Source organism: Scomber japonicus, chromosome 19 (assembly GCF_027409825.1).
Source record: "Scomber japonicus isolate fScoJap1 chromosome 19, fScoJap1.pri, whole genome shotgun sequence".
NCBI lineage: Eukaryota > Metazoa > Chordata > Actinopteri > Scombriformes > Scombridae > Scomber > Scomber japonicus.
This window is the reverse complement of record NC_070596.1, coordinates 20,305,821-20,328,657: the sequence shown is the minus strand read 5'-3', so window position 1 is coordinate 20,328,657 and position 22,837 is coordinate 20,305,821. Positions and strand designations below refer to the sequence as shown.

The 22,837-nt window shown below is 39.2% G+C and overlaps 1 protein-coding gene across 1 annotated transcript in view; it reads left to right on the top strand.

The window, feature by feature from the left end:
* Positions 1 to 22,837, top strand: part of LOC128380274 (potassium/sodium hyperpolarization-activated cyclic nucleotide-gated channel 1) — a 70,589-nt gene that overhangs the window by 991 nt on the left and 46,761 nt on the right. Inside the window, exon 2 of the mRNA XM_053340021.1 lies at positions 6,769 to 7,192. Within this exon, the coding sequence (XP_053195996.1) occupies positions 6,769 to 7,192 (424 nt within the window). The remainder of the gene's footprint in view (positions 1 to 6,768; positions 7,193 to 22,837) is intronic.

Below are 22,837 nucleotides of genomic sequence, written 5' to 3'. Positions count from 1 at the left end.
CGATTAAGGGGAAGATGGCCGTGGTTTTTGAATTAATGAGAGGAAATTGATCATTGAATCTAATCATAGGCTATAATTACAAACATGTGACTAGACTAATGTGTGGGTAATATATTTTTAAAGCTGCCCTGCTGAAGAAATGTGATGGAATGTGTGTTTGTTTTAAAGGAGCTGCAGAAGGATCATGCCACTCTTCCTTTCTTGGCATTTTCTAAATGCCACAGTGACATGATTGGCCCACAGGCTGTTTATTTTCTTTGGCAGCTATTCTCTCACCTAAGCAAGCCAAAAGTGCGTTGTCCTGTTGTTCCAAAGAGTGAGACAGTAAGTGAAACTGCCTGGTGAAAGACAACGACTAGACTATATCGTCACACATTCATGATAAGCATTGTAGCAAATTAGCCCAGCCAGACAAACAGCCTGCCTGCTCTAATTTGTTGAACATTTGAACACAATGCGTTCAAATGGGAAACAGATGAGATCAGGTACAAGCAGGACTGGTTCTCCACAAGCTGCTTGTTTACAGTTCACCACCTCACCAATTAAGCATCTCATCTGGCCCATTCTGTGCACCAGTGTCCCCTGGCACAGCTTGATGGTGACAGTCATCACAGTTTTACTGCTGTAGCCACATGTAAAGTGCCAGGTCTGTTGTTGCCTCTGCCTTGAACATAGAGCTGTCCATGGTCCTGAAGTCAGAGCAAGTCTGGGTATGCACTACTCTGGTTCTTTCAGTTTTCTGCTACTGATCCAGAGCTGGAGCTTTTTATTTAAGATCAATTCCAAGCTAAATAATTACTGCACTAAAAGTTGCAGTTGTGCTTCCACCCCTCACCTTTGCTTGTTTTAGTGCAGTAATGAAATACAACACAATGGACATGACGGCTCTAAACCACCTGAATATGCCTGGGCCCCTATTATTTTTCTTGCACCTCTACAATTTCCTTGCACTTGCTAGGTAGTTGCTAGGTAGGCACACGAGAATAATGCTAACAAGGATATCCTGCCCTCACCCACACAAAAACAAAGGCATATGCACATGCCGTGTGCACACATGCACACACACAGATGTACAATAACGGTGGGTAAGGATTAGTAGCACAACACAACAGTCAATGAGCTTAGCAGTCTCTGAAAACAATTATGTAAGGAGATTGACCCTCTCTAAAAGATGGCCGAAGGTTATGACATGAATAATTCAGTAATATGCATACCTTCTTTATGGTTATTACTTATTATAATAATTAATGGCTGTCTTAAGTGTATGGGTTAGATTTTCTGCACTGTTACTGCACTGAACAATTGGGGTATGAAGGACCTAGAAAAGTGCAGAAGTAAAGCGTTGTAGTGAGTGATTATGGATCAGAAATAACAATTAATAATAATAATAATAATGGTAATGATGCATTTAATGTGTACCGTACTTTACATTCACAGTGAAACACAAAGTGCTACAGTAATAATAACACAGAGCACACAACATAAAGAAAATAACAGCAAGAATTAAGAAAAAGCTTTCCTGAATAAAAAGGTTTTTAGGCATTTTTGAAGAGTCTAGGGTCTGTGTCTGAGATGGTTAGTAACAAGCCCGGTGCAGCAGAGCAGAAGGCTTGATCCCTCATCGTGCGGTGCTTAGTACTAGGGGCCCAGAGGAGTGAGCTGTTGGCAGATCTGAGGGTGTGGGTGGAGGTTTGTGTTATGATCAGTTCCTGTAGGTAGGGAGGTGTCTGTCTGTTCATGGATTTATATGTTAGTAGCAGGACTTTGTAGTCAAGCCTGAGGAAGACAGGGAGCCAGTGCACTGAAAACAGAATTTGTGTTTATATGTTTGTGTTTTTGCACTTTCATCAGGATCCTGGCAGCTCTGTTCTGAATCTGACAGGGGCGGAGTTTAGATATGGTAGAAAGAGGTTATGCATAGATGTCTTATATGGTCACCTAAGGGTCACACCTAACACCCATATTGGTGAGTGAGGAATAGAGGGGGATATCCTGGCTGTCAAAGGTGAGATTAGTTATGGGGGATAATTGACTCTGACATTGAGTGCCAATAATGAGGGCTTCAGTGTTGGTACTGTTTAACTGGTGGATATATATACTCATCCAGCCCTTTCTCACCTTAAGACAGGGTTAGGAGCAGCATGGCAAAGAAAAGACATCCTACATTTGCTGATGACATCCCAAGGGGAGCATTGTAGAGGGTAAACAGAATGGGGTTGAGAACCTATACGTGTGGTACCACAAGTGACAGGGAGTGATCTAGACCTGCATCCTCCCAGTGAGACATACTCAGTCAGAAGTGCAGAGTCTAACAGCCTAATGGTGGTGTGTCCTTTAATTTCTGCTGTATTAGAAAACATTTCACTAACTCAGGCTGGTGAAAGCCCCCTGAGGGGCCTTCGTCATGACATTTTCCAAAGGGCAGTTTTTCAGAGGAAGTCCTTGTCCTCTAACCAGTGTAAAGACACAACCCTTCCATGCCAGAGAGATTTTGCCTTCTGGCTTGAAAGTGGTACTGTGAGGTAATACCCCAGCACTTTAAGCTACCTAACATGCTGGTGCATAGATGATAGACAGCAAGGGTACTCTTTGCTTGGTAGGTCATCTTGTATTTTGGCTTAAAAGTTAATCTGTTCTCATCTGTAGGGCTTAATTTAACAACTTAATTATTTTTATTATTTGGTTTTTGCTATAAGAATGTATCAGTAGCTATCATTCACTGTTATTATATTATATTATACATTTACTGTCCTTTATTCTTTTTTATAGAACCTTTTTATATGACCAAAAAAGAGAAAACGAAAAACATTGTACAGTCTTTTAATGAAAAGTCTTACGTAAGTACAGTCCATGAATGACACCACTATTCACACAGGCTTTATATTGCTTTTAGGGAGTGTTTGAAACTCAATATCCAACATATTCTTTGTACACAGTGGCTGCTTAAAGTTTAATGGCAGGTTAGTAATATTCATTATTCATAGATTTTGAGAGAGGCCTCATGCATGGCCTCATACACCTCTGGTTATGCTAAGGAGATACCTTTGTCATAGTGTAAACGACTACTCTTTCATAGTCTGTTTTAAAGAGGGTGTCTGTTTGGCCAAGACACATGGATGTGTTTTAGCCATTATAATTCTTATATGATCATAGTTAAAATGCCACATTGCAGTTATTGCAGACAGTTTATGTCATCATTAAAATGTCTTCATCTATATTGGTATTTCTAACTAGTTTTGCCGAGAATTTCTGCTTTTTTTGGAAATATCTCCATATCATTAATAATAATTTATTTATTCTTACCATGTATATAACATACATTAACAATATTAAAATTACATTCCTCAATTTGAAGATTTATATGCCCCACATTATAAAATTAATATAATAGTTTCTTCTTTGACTGGGTGTCCACAGGCCCAAATTTAATAATACTTAGTACTTAAAGATTCAATGACAGGTTAAAGTGAGTTGAATAGGAATGTAGCACAGTTTAACTGTTAGACTACAGATTGGATAGGGTCTTATGCTGAGTAAGACTGTGTGGGGTTCCCTCTGTTGCTTGGCAGGAGTGGTCTGGCATTGATTATGATGAAGCACTTGTTGTAGGGAGGAAACCTACAGGAAGAAATGAGTTGGCTTGATACAGAGCAAGATTGTTGTGATGGTAATTCTTCCGCCTCCACTGGTGCTGGTTGCACTAAACAGCAGCAGGTTCTCTAATCTACCACAGCAGTGATGTCTATGATTGCCAGAGCGCCATGGTTTGTCTTTTTTGGATTCTACAGAAAGTAGTCCAAGGGGGCTGTTGTATAGTGAGGCATGTGTCATGTGGTTGGTTTTTGTTTAAAATATCGTGTTGTGGATATATATTGGGTTGAGACATTCTCCATTCTTTCCCAATTTATAAAGAGTGGATGCATTTAGTAGAGGAATCAGTAATGTTAACTCTTTAACTCAACTTTTATCAATTAGTAGTCAGTTGGTGTGTCCAGGTGCACTGCAGGAGCAACCAAAAATGAAGCAGGAGTTAAACAGGGGTCTGAATGCACTGCTGGAGTTGGAAATGGGTTTACAGCCGGTTGCACTGCATGCGGCTACTTTTTTAGCTGGGGCTGCGTGCGTTCTCAGAGTTGGAGCATTGAAGCAAGAGCTTAATACAATGATGGATGCAGTGTTTGAGCATTTGTTGTGGCTGACTGCAATGACACGCTTTGTGACTGGCTCTTTAAAAAAGGGGGCACTTGCCTTAGATTTGGCTTGAAATGAGGATTGTGCTTACATTTAGACATCTGGACTGCTCTGCATTTTTCAGGGTTTACATGACTTCTTTAAGTTTGTGAGTTCATTCAGTATGTTTTACTGCCTCCTGTTTTATAGTTTCTAGTTCAAGGAGAGAAACACAATGTTTTATTCATAAATAAGTTGGCGTCCTAGAGGCCAACTTATTATAGTGTAAATGCCACATACTCAAGTTATGAGAGAAATAGATATCTAAGAGATGTGGGCTCTCATTTTTTTGGATTTGTCGATACCAGAATGGAAAACATCCAACATTGCTAATCCTTGGAGCATAGTAATTAACAGATGCTGGCAATGAGCTGTTGAGCAGAATCAGGATGTTTACTTGTGGTAAGCCAGCTATAAGCATAAGCTACGTGGTTTCAAATTAATTGAATTTGATACTATATTGTCAATGTAGTAAGGTATTGCATTGTTTTCACAAAATTAAAATAGGAGAAATAATGTATTCAATATTATTATTGTTGAAAATGGTACTTGACAACATTCTATAAATTACTTATTTTTTTCTCAAAGTGTTCCTACAGCTATGCTCCTTAATTACAGACTGATTAAGTCATCTAAAATAGTTTTCTACAAACTGAAAGAATTCCTAAACATATGTTTATAATCATGGTTTATCTTTGTTCCTTTTCCCCTCAGATAAAAAAATCAATTGAAATGATTAATTATTGTGGATGTCTACACTGCAGCCTCTTATTCAAACATTTTGATATCTATGACAAATAAATAACTGACCCTATGATTCTCATGATCATTGTCATTGCGGCATGTTGCTACCATTAAGATTTAGTAGTCTTAATGGTAGCATCATCTTCTCTTCTTTGATGTCCCAATCAAGGTGTTACAGTAAGTCAAGGTTCTCCATATGAAGAGGCCACTCCACAGGCCTCAGTTCAATGCCTGCTGGTGTAAAAATACCTGTGGTGGATATTATGAACCATCTAGATGACCGCTGTTTAGTTGAAGTGAAGACAATTTTCAGACACATGATCTGTGGATATTTATAAAGCCAAGGCCCTGGGTTAATTTATTCAAACAGATCCATTACTGGGTGGCCAGTCTGCCAACAAAGACAGGCAGCCTGCCAACCAGCCAGTCAGTCCATTTCCATCTTCAACAACAGCAATGGATGGATGGCAAGGCAGAGGCAGGCAGTCAGGCAGCAAGGATGGCGTCAGTGGAGAGTTTTTAGCACGAGATAGGATTCCTGAAAGCATCTATTTTCATTCATGGTTGCTCAGCCTTTATCGGAGCCCAGGACACTTCGTGAAAAGCGCAGGGTGCTGATGAATCACTTGTGGCCCTGTTCATCACAAGACAGTGGGCAGGGACATTAACACAGCCAGGCAGAATGAGAGGGTCTCATACTACAGGGCCCTACATACATACAGTAAGTGGTTGCACCATGTTTTTTGATGTCCTTAAATCATAGTTAACTTGAGGCCGTGACAGCCGAAAGACTTAAAAGAGATTTGGAAACAACTCAAGCATAATGTAGCTGTCAGGGCTGCACCTGCTGTTGGCTCTCCTTAGTGGGGTAGCTTGTGAGGACATAACACCCTTTGCACATCCACAGACTGCAATTTTAAAGAATTTTCTACTAAAACACATGGGCATGTCACATGTAATATAATATGTGCTGATTGTAGAACTCCCAGAGCAGGAAATTTAGAGTCATAACTTAGTTTTTAGCCACACTAGAGGAAGGGCTCTGGGGATGTTGGTCAGTCGGTCCACCACTTTAATCCACACTGAATCTTAACAAATATTGGATTGATTTCTGTGACATTTTGGAAGACCTGCACGGTCCCGAGAGGATGAATCTAACCAGATTGAGAGATCCCTTAACTTTATCTGTAGTGCCAGCATGAGATTGACAATTGTGATTTTGAGTCTTGACAACTTTTGGATGGATTGTTATGAAATTTGGTTTTGACATTCACCATCCTCAGGATATGTGGTAATAACTTTGGTGATCACCTGACTTTTCATTTAGGGCCAACAATAGGTCCGGGTTTAAAGGTGTCCAATATTTTGGTAATTGGCCAAATTCCTGCAAAATGTATGACATTCCCATTAGCCTACAACTGAACTTTGTGTGGTGCTAGTTAGCAAATGGTAGAATGCTAGAACAATAAACTAAGATGGTGAACCTGAAAAAAAAGCATGTTGGTTTTGGTATTAAACTCAAAGCACAGCTATGTTTAAGAACAGCTGGAATGCTTTCTAGTCTCACAAAACATATTCACATTTTCTGGAGATAGTCCAAGGTTGTGTTTTCGTGCTGATAATTTCTTTTCTGCTGGGTATGACATGTTAAACGCCATTCAGATAGTCCCATATATGTTCTTTCTTGCCTTCATTGACTATTTACCTTTTGTGTGTTACTCTTATATTCAACTGTCTCTAATATGATTTCTGCCTTGCATGACTGTAATCTTATTTGTGTGTGTTTCTCCGCAGGTTCTACTGGGACTTGATAATGCTCATCATGATGATGGGGAATCTAATCATCATTCCTGTGGGAATAACCTTCTTCTCAGAGCAGACTACCACCACCTGGCTTATCTTCAATGTAGCCTCGGACACCATCTTCCTGGTGGACCTGGTCATGAACTTCAGGACGGGGATTGTCAATGAGGAGAGCTCCGAGATCATCCTCGACCCCAAGGTCATCAAGATGAATTACCTGAAGAGCTGGTTCGTCGTGGACTTTCTCTCCTCCATTCCAGTGGATTATATCTTTTTAATAGTGGAGAAAGGCTTTGACTCGGAGGTATATAAAACAGCCCGTGCCCTGCGAATCGTCCGCTTCACCAAGATCCTCAGTCTCCTACGTCTGTTAAGACTGTCCCGACTCATCAGATACATACATCAGTGGGAGGAGGTGCGTATATTTTAGTCAGGGAACAGACAAAAATATAGAAAAAAGATTGATATAAAAACAGAGCCAGACAATGAGTCAGAAAGAGTTATGGTGTATATTTTATTTATATTTCTGTGCTGCGTGGTTGTTCTTGCTCTGGCTGGGTGCTTTTCACAGCAGCACAGTATCAACCTTGAAAGGTTAATGCAGAGATATAATTGTGCACATATAAATCTAATAGGTGCTGTCAATCACCACTGGTCAGAAGGCTTATCTGGAGTAACAAGTTGTACTGTCAGTCTCAGCTCAGTGATGGGTGAAATTATTTCAAAATCAGATATCAAAAGGAATTGCTTTCATGTTTCTCAGAAAAAAAGCCTCAGTACCACCTGTATTGTAGGTATATTAAATTTGGATTCAGGACATAATATAATATATTTAACTATTTAATCAAACGAGTATCACAAAGTAAAGGGAATGTTTATTAGAGCCCAAATTAACTGCTTTCTGAGTATTTTGCTGGTGTGGATGTTTCAGGCGCCTCTGGTTTTTTTTTGTATGAACATTCACAAGGTTATACGCCACAGGACATAACTGAGAGAGATACATTATTACCCTCCATTGAGTCACTACACTCCCTGACTCAGACTATTTAACCGAGCTCTAGTCCTCTCCCTCTCCTGGTAATGATTTCATTACACTGACAGATCAAAAGATTGTGCTCTTCCATATCACGACTGAACCATTTCAGCCGACGGATGCATTTTAGGCATCACAGCCAAGGCACTGACATCACGTTTGATTTGAATAGTAGCTTGGATAACATGTAAATAGGTGGCCGCAGCACGATTTTTAATGTGCTAGCCTCTCCTTCTCACCTCATCCTGAACGTCCTTGCCCCTCCGTCTCCCGCCCTTGTTGTTATCTGGCGGCTGTTATCCATGTTGTTTGTTACACCAGTAGAGGCGGTTGTGTTGTTGTCGGGGCTCAACCCGAGCTTACATTATTTAGAGTGCACGTACAGCATGGCTCAATGATATATCAGTATCACTGGATGTGTAAAAATAGATCACTTGCTGTATAAAGGTGCATTTAGCAGCCTAAATATAATGCACCCTAAAATATAAGCTTTTATAAACACACTATTAGGTATATCTGTGAGAAGTATCCTGCCAGAACTTAGTGTAAATGCTACCACTATGTACTGTTTTCAATTCCCAGCCCCCATGCTATGGATCAATGAACACAGAGCATAAAAAGATCATCTTTGTGCTCAAGCACCAATGAGGCAGCAGACTTTTATAATGTTTATAGTAGCTTATATTTTCCTGTCAGTACTTGTTTTTAACAGTTTTATATTGCCATTAACATGCTTCAGCATTCTTCAAGCTTTGCCAAATATGGTTTTAGATTCATAGTATTGTAGGATACACATGAGAAACCATATTGTGAAAGTGAGCACCATATGGATCGCATTTGCTCGGTGTTATTATTAACTCGACATGCACACATGTGGGAAGTTGATAATGAATTTCGGGGCAGTAAATTACAGTATATTGCTATCTAGTTAGCAGATCCATACTGTATGCAGTGAGAGGATGAGATAGTATGAAGCAGGTTAGAAACATTAATAGTCACAAGGTTAAAGAAAATCTGCAGTGAACATGCATGCAGGCGGTGTAGTATATAGGGATGTGTCATAATGCTCGTATACAACAGCAGAGCGTATAGCCCTGCAACCTCAGTTTGTCTCTCTCAGCTCAGCTTTGTCTCCATTCGTCTTTCTGCTAATCAAACTCTGCCTCTGTCCTCCAATGTGATTCTCTCCCTCTCTCCCCTATGCATGCTTTTTCTCACTCACAGTATGTCATCCTTCTGTAGCACTCATTTTTTCTCTCAGTCTAACTTTAGTAAATTAAAAAATAAAGATAAAAATGTAATATAGTTCTTTTGGGGTAACCACATTAAATAGACTCATTGAATAATAAAACAACAGCGAATCAGACACATTCACAGAAGCTGTGAGAGGAAATAAAAAGAACTTGGTGGAAAAATTCCAAGCTGTCGTAACATGTTAGGTGTAGGATGCAGGATTAGCACTTTAATGGAGGGACAAACACAGTCTCCTGCTATCATAATGGGTTTCAAGCAGTGAACCATCAATACATCTGCCCGGGATGGAGTCAGTTAGTTATTCAGTCAGTCAGTTTCAACAATAAGTCATCTTCTAGCCTGCATGTCCGTCATCCCTTCATCTGTTGTGTGCTTCCTGCCCCCATCCTCACTTTGTCACCATCTCTTCCCTCCATCTGTGAAGGAAAGCGAGACATTATTTCATCAGCGCAGGCTGGACAGTGAGAACTGGGCTAAGTCAGATTATTCTTGTTAACACTCTCTATTAGAGCCATTCATAGATGTTTTTCAGACCGAAATGTGCACTATAAATGCACTATAATGTCTGTAGCTGGCAAAATGTAAAGTAATCATCCAAAAAAAACATGATCTCTTCACCTCATACTTACATACCAAAAATTCAATTTCACAAAAAAAAAAAAAAATCAAACTCATATTCACAAGGTCCTAAATGGTAATGTACTGCAAAATGAGATGATTACCTATTAGCTTATGTCTCAGTTTCCTCCATAAATTCTCAGCTTGTGCTGGGTATTCTGCTTTAACAGCTGAATGGCTACAGTATAAGTAACCACAAAGGACCTGGTGCATCTTATTTAAGCAAGTCACTCACTCGATTGTCACTCATTAGAAAGGAGTAGTAGACGTCTCCATCTGGCTGCGCCAATTAGTCAGAAAAATAATGAAGAGAAATGATATAATGGAGGATAAGTATTACTGATATTTGGTTTTTTAGTTGAGAATTACATACATGTTGTACAGGCATTGACTCAGTTTTCTTGGTGTTTGTGCTACTGAATGCCACTATTTATAATTGTATGTGTTTTTCTATGTGTTTGTTCAATCATTCGTTCATTTGTTTGCTCACATAATTATTACAATATGCAGTGCTTAGGGAAATTGCTGCATACAGTGTGAAGGTCATGCAGAACAGTTACTGCTCATCCACCACACTCAACAAAACAAACAAGCACCAACCAAATGGGGGCTGGCATTCTGTACATCTACACATCTCCATGTAACTCAGGACTTTGTCTCACCCGTCACATCAAACCCTTTTCCAGTAGCAGGAGACATCTGTTTTTTATCCAAAAAGCTTTCATAAACCCACTGTGTGCTACCTGCTCAATACCAAACAGCAGACAGATAAAGTCAACATAGTTAAGCAGTTAGCAGCTAAAGAACCGGATATTTCCCTCAGAAGTTGGAGGAAACCAAAGCAGAGCTAGAGGGAGAGTGAGCATCAGGTGGACAGAAACACCAAAATAATGCTGATGTTGCTCTGTGTCTGCTGAATGTACATCTATATATAACCATCTGCTCACCTTTTCAACCTAAAAGATTATAATATGTTAATGTTGTGTTTAGGCTTTACACGATCAGGATTTTTTGTGGCCGATCACCGATTAGTGAGTTTAAATAAACCGATCACCAATCCTCAAAACTAGCGACAAACATGGTGGTGTGGAACTTCTTCGAATGAGACAGATAAAACACAAGCCATCTGCAATCTATGCAACAGGAGCATCTGCAAAAAGTTTCACCACGACAATGACGACATTAGGGTTGCAAAATTCCGGGAATTTTCAAACTTGGAAACTTTCCATGGGAATTAACGGGAATTAACGGGAATTAATGGGAATTAACGGGAATTAATGGGAATAAACTGGGAATAAACTGGGAATTTACTAAACTGAAGGTATGTTCTTATTAGGGAACTTAAATATAGTTGTGTAAAATAATATTTTAGCATAATCCTGACTAAAACAACCAGATATCATGCAGTACAGCTGAATATCTATGCTATCTGAGACCACGCCCCCTACATGCACTGTGCATTCCTCCATCACATGCACAGATGATTTCTACAATCCTAGACCACACTTTTGAGCACAGAGCACACAACTTGAAGCCAGACTTTTGAGCCTGTGGTTTTGATGACATTATATGGTAATATATTTAGGGATATTTTTATTTGTAAGTGCTATATTTAGCCTTATGTTGGAAAAAATAAAACTGATCAAAACCAAATAAACCACAATTTATACAGCAAATATCACTTTAACAGACAGGAGTGGAACTTTGATGTTACTAGTTATATCATTTGCACCTAAGTAAATAACAATAACTAATAGTTTTAAAAACATCTTGTATATTTTGGATTTTATGAGTTGTATCTCCACCAGGATACATTGGACACACCCCCCTCAGGGTTGTGTAGCTTCACAGACACATTGTTGTATTTTTTCAGAGTTGTGTGTGAAACCATTAAGAATAATAACATTTAGTTGTTTTTTTAATATTAATTTATAAATAATTGTATAATTTAATATAACTTCAACAGCTCAGGCACATCAAGCGACATTGTGCACCTTTTTTCATCGTCAACTTAAAATAATGTTTTTTAATGAAGGGGTGGACTTTTTTTATCCAATTAATCAATCAAATGATGATACCTTTCCACTAAATTACCCTCAGTTGCCATAAATTCCCATAAATTCCCATTTAATCCCCATAAATTCCCATAAATTCCCATAATTCCCATAATTCCCATGGAAAGTTTCCAATTTGGAATATTTCCAAAATTCCCCAGCTTAACTTCCCATGGAAATTTACCGGAAACTTTCCGGAAATTTACCGGAAACTTTCCACCCCTTTGCAACCCTAGACGACATTGATCGGATCGGCGAATTAAGACATTACAGCCAATCTCACAAATATCGGCCGATCAGATCGTCGGAAAGCCTAGTTGTGTTTACAGCTTTCTGTTGTCTCTAAAAGGCAAAAGAAGAAAAAAAAATCAATACTGCTATCAGATGTAAACCATTTCTATTGAATTCCAAGAGAACCCTGGAAAAAATGTGCTAGTCATAGTTTGCCTTACACTCACCTATAGAGGCCTACAGGGTAATCATGTTTAATGGCTGAGTATTTAACAATTCAATGAAATAATGAGAACAGTTATCGGGGGCATTTTTTGCCCTTTCATTTTTAATTTCACAGGAATTTTTAGATCTTTCAAGGGCGGTTTTGCCCCCTGCTCCTATTCATTTCTAACCCAGCTTCCCTTACGTTTCTCTTATTATTTCATGCCCTCTCAGATACTGTGCTAATTATCTCAGTGACCTTACAGTCATGACAGGCTGGCTGGCTGGCTTTTTTCCCCCAACTTCTGCTGTTACCTTTGAATATATGCTAATGTTGGCTAGATCTTTATGATTTATATAGGAATAGTTTTAGATACCACCTCACCCAGTGCTGCTGTTTGTTCATTGTATTTAATACAAAATGCAAAAGAAAGCGCAGTAAGGGGATAATATTTTTTAGCCGCTGTAGAGAATCCCCACAGCTCCCAGTGCCACATCTGGCTCATCACAGCCACCAGGCCTCCCGCCAGATCCCAGCTAAGGCACAAGGGCTCGGGTTGGGCTTGTGGCAGCATACAAGCTCCCAGGGGTGGCTGTACCCTTTCTGAGGCTCCAGGCAGAATTGGTCTGTTTCCAAGATATGGGTCAAAACTTATCATTAACAAATCAGTAGAAGTTATCTATACAGCATCACATTTTGTTTACTGATTCTCTGTATTACTTAATTTAGATTGCTTTTCACGAAAATGAAGCATATTTTATAGAACAATAATATAAAAGTCTGAACAACTTATACTCTAAAAGCTTCAGGCTTTTGGAATGTTTGTGGTTATACTAAAATATAGAAAATTGTGTTCTGTGTCTGTTGTGTGGTTTGTGAAATACATGGGCTATGCATTACAGATTTAACAGGAAAAACATACACATTCACTTAATTAGTTACATCTCTGCAGAAAAGTCATAAATGATTGCCTCGTAAGACATCTGTTGGGACCTAATTATTGTTTCTCTCTGACATGCTGCATTGAAAATTTCAGTGACTACATTAATATAACATTTTGGAAGCTAATTTAGCAAACTGTAGAACTAGAACTAGAGAGTGGCATAATGTTCCTGTTGATAAACTACCTGTAAACTAACGTTGTATTCTCTTGTGTATTGAGGGAGATTTGTCACCTTTTTGTCCTTTAATTTTGAATGATGAATGTAGTGTGTGTGTGTGTGTGTGTGTGTTAAACACCACAGACTCTGCTTTGTAAGTAGACACACTGTAAATCAACCACAGTTATCAACATATGTACCTCATGATGCAGTAAATACATACGCTATATGCTTTTTGACACATTTCCTCTCCAACTACTACTTTTTCAGAACATTTTTACACGTGGTGAGTTACACAATGACTCCCACCCACTATAGTCACGATAAACACAGTAAATACAACACAGCAAATACAGTAACAGCACAGGGGGTAAAATTACCATTTTCACCCGCTGATAATGCACCTACTTTGCTAATGTAGCTACAAATTCAATCTGTTTATTCTAATTATATATTATTATTCTTGCTAAACTATTGACTGGTGTAGTTTTCTCTGCTTATCTCTATTCCAGTTGATTTTTATGCTTTGAAAAGCTGCTCCCGGTGATGAAACTGTGTCATCATCTCCTGTCATCATGTCATCACTAGAGTTTGTGTCATGAAGATGCCCCGAAACTTCATTTTTCTTGGTCTTCTGCCAACCATATGCACACTATGCATTCTTGATGGGGAGGTTAAGCATTCTCTAAATCAGTGATGTTGATTTATTTTATCATGTCTGTCAGGCAACAAGAACTACATTCATTTTTTATAGGAAAACGAACATGTCTGCGAGGCACTAAGCAGCTGCCTGAAGGAAATGGCAGCTTTGTGTAACTCCACTTCCACTTTGTCAGCATCAGAATCACAGAGCTGTCATATAAATGCACAACCTGTTTCCGTGAGCAATAATGTGACACAATGAGTCAGCTCAAAGTGTTCTTTTAATTCACCACTAATGAATGGTATTACTTTACACTTTTACAGCAAGTACAAAGACACTGGTGTAGGAAAGATATTACGTCTTTTAAAGCTGGCTATTTTTTTCCAGGGCATTATTCTGCTGCAGCTGACAGCAGGGCATGATGCAAGTGATCTGTTTAATTAGAGTGTCTTCAGGGATCCCTCATCCTGAGCAAAGGTGTGCAGTTGATTCACCGCTCAGTCGGTAAATTGATCTGAAAGAGGGGAAAATATGAGCCAGCTGACCTGGGTATCTAGTTCACTGCGTGGGAGCAGAAGAGGAGCCTTTAACTACATTACTCTGGCTAAATTTGGTCTCCTCAGAAATAACTCGTACTATTGTGTGACGGACAGCAGAGCTTTTTATACTCCTCCATCTTTTAGTATGTCAACACAATGGAGGTGGAGGAGGTGTGAATGTTTGTCTGTCAGGAAAGGGCGTCATAGGCAACAGAGAATGTATACAACAGAGAAGCTTGAATATAGGACTACAACTAATAAGTATACTCAATATTCATGTGTGCATCATTTATTCAGTTAATTATGTAAGAAAAAGTGAAAAATGTCTGATAAAATTTACCAGAGCCTAATATGATGCTTCAGGAGCTAAAGATCAAAATCAACATTTCACAATGATACAAACAGCAAATCCTCAAATTTGAGAATCTGAAAACAGTGAATGTTTGGCATTTTGATTGATAAATGACAGCATTGATGAACATAAGCTTCCTCTTTGACATTATGAGGTGAAAAACGGGGGCCTCAATGAGGTCACTGTGTAATTTGCCACCTCAGCAACAGATCGGTGCCAAAGGAGATTAGTCGGCTTTGGTTTATTGAGTCCTGTGGACTTGATTCACCTGTTTCAGAATAGGTCTTGCCAGGTCCTCAGTGCCTTGAGGCCACCGCCCCAGTCTCATGCAGGGACACAGGTGCATAATCACACACACACGCACGCACAGTCACACAGATGGTGTGCTGAATCATGAAGTGCTGAATCATGTGTGGGGTTGAAAATGAGAGCAAGAGAAACGGAGAGAGAGAGAGAAAAAATGGGGAGGACTTTTCAACTTAGTATGTGTCTATCACAGCAGCAACTGTGATTCTTGTATAATTTTCCTCTGATTGATTTGTAGTTGTTATTTCTCTCTGTAATTACAGCTGGTGGATCAATGCTAAATTAATTAAAGACCGTGTGAAGTGAATTCAGACATTTTCTTCTAAACACATTAAATAGGTCATAAATGTATTTCTAAAAAAGGTGTTAAAAGCATTTCAACCATTTAGAGTTGAGCTAGACTTCACAAACTGTTTCAATATTTCTGTGTTCAGGATTTTGTGGGCCGCCGCGTTACGTAACGCAGCGGTGATAAGCATAAACCCGCCCCTGCTGGGCATATAAATAGATATGTAGAGGTATAAATACATTCATCGCACACTACTACTACTACAGTCTACAGTTAGCCAGTTAGCTGCCGAGCTAGCAGCCGAGTTAGCCTCCAAGCTAGCAGCTGAGCTAGCGGCAGAAAGCTCTCAGACGTAGCGTCCATGTTTCTGGTAGAGGTGGTGACTTTGATTGACAGGTGACACTTGGTAGGGGGCGGGATTTCAGCGAACTCAGCGGGCACACAGCATTTGGTAGCAGAGAAAAAGGCTGAGTTTTACACAACTTTGAAGCCTAATTTCATATATTTGGCGATTTTTTTAATCATTCAAATTCGGCAGGGTGGTTAACAACACACTTTTCTGTGGTAGGTCAAACTCAGAACACATATTTATTCTTACTTTACACAGACTTTAACATTTTTAAATCTAATCTGTTATTTTGTCTGTTCAAGCTGCACCCACATGTAATTTATTACAGTGTCAAAGACACATTGAATTTATACAAAAATATACAACACATTTATCACAGTGAACAGCAAATGACATTTATAGGAGGATAATTAAAAGGAGCCTGGCCTCATTATCATGTTCTCTCAAATGGCATTTAGTTGTAGGACTCTCCTCTGTGAGAAAGCTGCGGTGGAGCAGAGCCATTGGCTGATGGCTGTACACAACTTTTTCCTGTGATGTGATATGATGTGAAGTGATATGATATGATGTGATGTGATGTGATGTCCACGTGTGAGGCTGAGGATTATTGTGGTACTGTGTCATGTCCATGCGTTTGTGTGTGTGTGTGTGTGTGTGTGTGTGTGTGCGTTTAGATATGTCATATCCTGTAGCCTAGAGGTGGCATATGACAGTTTGGTAGCACAAATGATCGTTTTCATTCCTAAAATATACTGTATTTTCACAGGCCTATACTTTCCTGAAGTGAACCCATTAAATGGTTCAAATTATGGAAATGATGTCCCAAAATAAGCGTTTTCAAGCCATCAGATCAAATCCGATAAGAGACACTCAAGTTAAACACTCAAAATGACCAGATAATCATTGGAGTTGAATTTCATGGAGATCTATAGTAATTCTGCTCGATAACAAACTCACTGTGAGATGAAGGCTGCTAGGAAAGCTGAAGAGACACAATTCAACCCTGGAGAAGGTGTGAATTAGCCCAGAGTCTTTAAATCACACCTAGCAAGGCTGCTGCACAGCTGGATGTTTTTTTAATGTTCCAAAGAGAAGAACTTCATGGAGGGAACACTGTTTTTACAAAGAAAACAGAGGTCTGATTTACTGATCTAACCCTAACCCTAACCCTAACCCACACATGGTTTGAGAGAAAACTCAGTGTCCTCAATGTTTGCACTGGTTTCAAATGAATTCTGCACCCTGAGACATGCTATTTATCAACCCGGGGCAGAAGGCCTGGAAGCAGCATGTGTATCATGAGTAATATTTAGCGCTCTTTTTTTTATGCATTCACAGAGATAACACAAGTCTGGTTGATTGGAAATTGCATGAAAGTTAATGAATGCAGAATAATTTCTTCACACATGGAACAAATTGTGCAGCTGAATTAAAACTAACATGCTGATTACACTCTTTTGATAAGACATTCGTTGTGTAGTTTGCATTTGGATGCAGTTAACTGAGAGTCAAGGGAGACGTCATGTAACATCCTCCACTTCTCATATCTGAGCTTCAGCTCGAGCAGTTGCTTGTCTCTGTCACCTTCCTCTAATGTGATTCTACTACACCATTTGGGGGTTGACTTGTATGCTTTCTAATTTATAATTTCACATAATTATTATTCTTCTTATTTGAGTGTCTTTTGAAGTCAATGGCCTCTGTACATTTTACAAATGTATCTTTGTGAGCAATACAGTAAGTACCCAGTAGTTTCTGGAGGTGAAGGTGAATTGTGGTCTCTCTGTTTTAAGGCTCATTACTTTTTTAATGAATATCTATCTGTTCCTCTGCTGGTCTTAGACAAATTCCAACAGTAAACTGCACATTTTAGGCTCTAGTGCACTCAATGCCGTGACAGAGTTTACTGATTTAGGATATTAAATAATGACTAAAAAACGCAATGCATATTTCATCTTTGCTTTTCATGTGTCTAAAACTGGCTCTGTAAATGAACGTACTGTACTGTAATAGAAAGACATTAATCTTTATCTTGATTTGATATCAGTAAACAGGATCATGTTTTGTGCTGTGTGGCTACTACTGACCAACATCCATACATAGAGAAAAGCATTGCATTTGTCACTAAAGCGTGTGTCAGGTGCCACGAAGCACTTGGCTCCGAAACAGTGAATTCACCGCTCCCTCTTCTTCTTCCCTCTTGCATTTTTCATCAGTGTTCAAGCTCCCTAGTGGTGTTTTTACATGCTTTATCCCATTTGGTTGAGCAAGTCTTACAACAGCAGCCTTTTTATGGAAAATGCTAAAAATATATCTATTTTTTAGCGTTTCCATGTTAACAGTAACCATGTTTGCATCTTTTTATTCAGGTCTGACCTTCTGACAAGATAGCCTGTGAATGCTTTGATTTCACAGCCAAATCAAAATATGTTTTGCATTGTTTAATATCTGGACAGGACTCAACAGAGTATTATAATATTGTGCTGGTCATTGGCATAAACAGATTTAGGATCCCCCCAACCCCCCACCCCACCCTTTTTTGTACTGGAGTCGAAACAGACCTTCGTTGTCTGGTGTCTGGGAGTTGCAGCCTGTGGGGGGCTAAAGAGCTCTGTCACGTGTCTTAATGTGTGACAATCTGCCTGTCATTTATTTGACATGTCGTGAGGAGGGGCACCTCTGTCTAACTGAGATGAACCCACACTGTCATAGCAGTATTCAGCAGCATTGATGTTAAATGAGCTCTACAACTATGTGTTTTATTGTCTAGATAAAAACCTACTTTAAATTTAGGAAATGCTTTTAAAACCATTACTGTTACCAAAGTTGTGTACTTGATTTATTAGAGGTTTAGGTTGTGCTTTAATATATATGTTAATGCGTTTAGAAGGGTTTTTTCTCCTCCAGATGTTAATGTCATACTTGAACAAAACAGCATTTTACACTTTTTTTGGCTTGCATGTTTTTTTTTGGTGGAGTAATTAGGTATTATCTTCTCTCAAACACACATTATATTTCTCACTCTCAACCCTCTCTGAGCATTTTTCTTTTTTTCACCCTTTCTCACACACATACGCAGACACACACACCCAAGCAAGTAAAGTCTCTCTCTCACACACACACACACATACACACACACACACACGCACACATAATAGCCTAATGGACTCCTCCAGTCCAATTTTGTCTAGCAGGAAAAAAAAACGAAGGACAATGCTTTTTCTCTCTCGCACTGTCTGTTTTCCTTGTCCTCTCTGTTTTAAGACACGGCTCTCTGACGATGAACATAATGTGCCTTGAATCATGTTCTTGCTCAGCTTTCTGAGGGAAGCTCACTGTTGGCCCACAGGGTGGAAAATCCCAGACTCTACCCCCTGTAGATTTAACCCATTTGTGCCTTGCCAAGTCACTCAGTGCTCCTTCTGCTGTCAGTTGCTCTTGTTAACTGCAGTAGATAGTGTTAATTGCTTGACCATATGGTTTAGAGTACAGAGTTAATTGTGAGACCCGTGGTGTTAAAGTAGCGAGAGGAGAATAGCTTTATCCACTCTGATTATACTGCCACAGCTGCAGTTTATTTTAGTGTTTTTCTTTCAATCAGGGACTGGTTATGCACACATTACTATTGACTCTTCCACACACCAAATCAGAAACACACATGCATATATTTAAAAGAAAGAACATATTGGATGACTTATAAAAGGAAGAGTTGGTGCACAGGTTTTACTATTGATATAGGCTTTCAAACATTGGATCTACCACACAAACACTCGCAACAATAAAAGTATGTCTTCTTGATATCCTCATAAATAGAACACAGAGAGGAGCCTACAAAGCTTTAAAGTGTGAGAATATGAAGGCTAAATATAGGCTAGATTGTCTATTTCTCCTATGCTGCATACCATATATGTCAAGATTTAAAACTATGAATTGGCTTAAAGGGCATGTGCGTTTAAAAAAACAACAACCAACAAACAAAAAATGTACAACTAGTCATCATATTCATCAAACTTAGATTCTTGTAAGTCTGCCAACTACAATAACAACCGTTGGCTTTTTCAGGTCACTTGATCACACATCATATGGTATCATACTGTCACTGTACATTGATGTATGACATTTAAAATGTTGTATACTCTTCCACTGGGAGTACCTCTATTTATCTCTTTCTGTCTCTCTCTCTTTGCGTCTCTTACTGTCACTGTCAGTATGTCTCTCACCTCTGCCCTTTATTTGATGTACGATGCAAACGGACATGTCTGCACAGCAAAAAGAGAGAGGGACAGATAGAGAGATAGGAAGGCAGTGACACCGAGTGGAATGGACAGAGAAAAAGAGAAGCGATAGTTTATCCAGACAGGATGCTAAGTCTTATGCAATATTTTTTTAAAATAGGGTTTTAATCATCATTTTTTCTCCTTGAAATGTAAATAGAACTAGGTTTTATGCTATTCTAGTCACAGATCTCTGCTACAGTTCAGAGTAGTGTACAATATATGCAGCGTCCTGAAACCACTGCCGTCTTCCGTTATTGAGCCTGGAGTATAAGTGTTTCAGCAGCCCCGCAGCAGTCAAACAAAATCAACATCTGCTATTTTTCCAACAGCTGCTGCTTATTTATTTTTTTAGCATAATTTTGTTTTTAAACTCATGCCATATTTTGACACGCAGCGACAATATCTTTTTTTGTATTAAGCCCCGATGGAGTTTTGAGTAAGAAACATTCAGTGAAAGCAACTTTGATCTGGCGTCCAAACGGGATATCCCCATGTGAACACAAGTTTCCTGCTGCGTGGTGTGCACAGTACAGTAAGCAGACGGAGGACAGATATAGTCTCGGGAGGGAGCTAAAGTGATAAGTGCGGTGATTAGGCTAATCTCAGTTATTTTTGTTCACTGTCGTGTTGTTGGTGGTTGCCTTGTGAGTGTAGATGGTAAGTTGGGGGGTTTGTGGGGAGGGTTACACTGAAGGAAATCGATGCATTTGTAATCCTGGTAGAAAAAAGGTCTTAAGGTCCGTGCTTTATAAACTCTCCATGGCTAATTCTCCATGGGACTCGTATAATGATCCCATAGTTATCACATAGAGGGGAGGCAGACATCCTGTAATGATGCCTTGTGCAAATTAATTAATTACTAACTAGTGAAGCATTTAGGGTTCTTCCACTTTCACTTCCCAAGAGTTAATGTTCTGGGGGATGGATTCGCCGAAGCACCCCGCATCAATCTGTCACGACGACAGCTGTGCTCGTCTATTGAGCTCTGTTTATATAAATCGAAACATTTTATTTCGTCCTGTAGGAATGTCATTATATAGCAATAACTATTATTGCATTATAGAAAACTGATTATCATAGATGTCCATGTGAGAGTAGCGCAGAATAGATTATGTAGCATATCAGGTGTAGTCATGATGCTACACATGTGGGACTAGATAATGTGCCGTTGCTTCCACTCTGGGTTACTGATTATAATATCATACTGACCCAATAGAGCTGTGTATTTACTATCATGCTGGTTTTAAAGCACTTTGTGTTTTGATGTTTGGGAGAGCCATTATATATTCTGTTTGAGCTTCAGAGGCCACAGTACACAGAAAGGATCAATGGCAGCTTTGAGTATAGATGATTCACCAGTTTAAAATCATACAGTGAGGCTATCACCAACCTCCTGGCATATCGGGAAGGGTGTGTCCTCGCTGTAAACTAGTACGAAGGGTCCATCGTATTGATGTTTACATGAGCACAGCAGGTCACCCTGTGCAATCCATTCAAATCCCTCCTGCTCTCACATGGGCACTAATCTTCCTTGACTGCCTTCTTAGCACAGCCATAACTCAGACTAAAACACTTGCCCTTCCTCTCTTTCACCCCTCTGTGACATTTGCAAAACATTACATTTCTTACTCTTAATTTTTCTATTTCTCTCTGCGTACCAGTCTACTTTCACGCAATATACTCAAAGTGTTTAAAATAAAATCCCTTAAGAATACTACACACACCACATGCATTTTCTTCAGGATGGGGCTCAATTATCTCAGTGTCTAGCACATTTACCCAGCACACCTATAAACACCATGGACAGTGCCTCAGCAGATGAAAAATGTTCTGTCTCCCAAAATCCAACAAAGTATTTGTCAGTGTGCACATGCACAGGCTGCTGGCTAAATGGTCGACTGTGACGCATTGACTGCCAGCTTTTTTTTTCTTTTTAAACAAAACAAGTTACAGATCTCATTGTGGCCTATAACGTCATGCTGTGCCACAAGGTTGTCATAAGTTTACAAAGATTAAAACATCGCAACATTAAATCATAATTGCACCTTGTTAATAAAAACAGAGATAGAGCCTTTACAGAAAGTTACCTTTAAGAAGATTACCAGGTGCTTTACACTTTGTAGTCTTTCTTCTTAGTAAGTTGCTTTTGTTGGAGCTCTCAGGGAAACCACTGCTCATGGTTGGCTGTTGTTAATATGATATCTTTAATATCTGTATTTCAACCTTGCAGTCTGTGCAGAACACAGCATGAGTAATGCCCCCTGTAGCGCTTTAGAAAAGATTGACAGCTAACTGTTAGCATACTTACAGGTTCTCTCAGAAAGAGCCGGACAAACCAGGATGTCTGGTCACTGTACACAAGATGTACTACACAAATAGTGATATGATAGTTCAAGATTAAATGTAAAGTTGTCAGACAATTCAGTTAATATTAGGAAACCTTTTCTGTAAAATAATGAAAACTTAGCTTAGCTTAGCATAAAGACTGGAAGCAGGGGGAAACAGCTTACGTGTTTAACACATCCACAAACATAAATGTAAAAATGAAAAGCTGTGTTTTTTTACAGGAAGTTATTTATTTGTGACCAAGTAGAGCTAAACATGCTGGCAGGAGTATTTTTTGACTTTCGAGTGAGTCATGCGAGCTGTTTCACCCTCCAGTCTCTTTTAACTCTCAGCAAGAAAGCGAATAAGAGTTCGACATATTTAAGAAATATAGAGCTATTCCCCCCAGTATCATTTAAAACAAGTAGACCTCGGGGAGTTACTGCAACAGTGCAGCATAGTACTGTAAATGCCTTTTACTCACA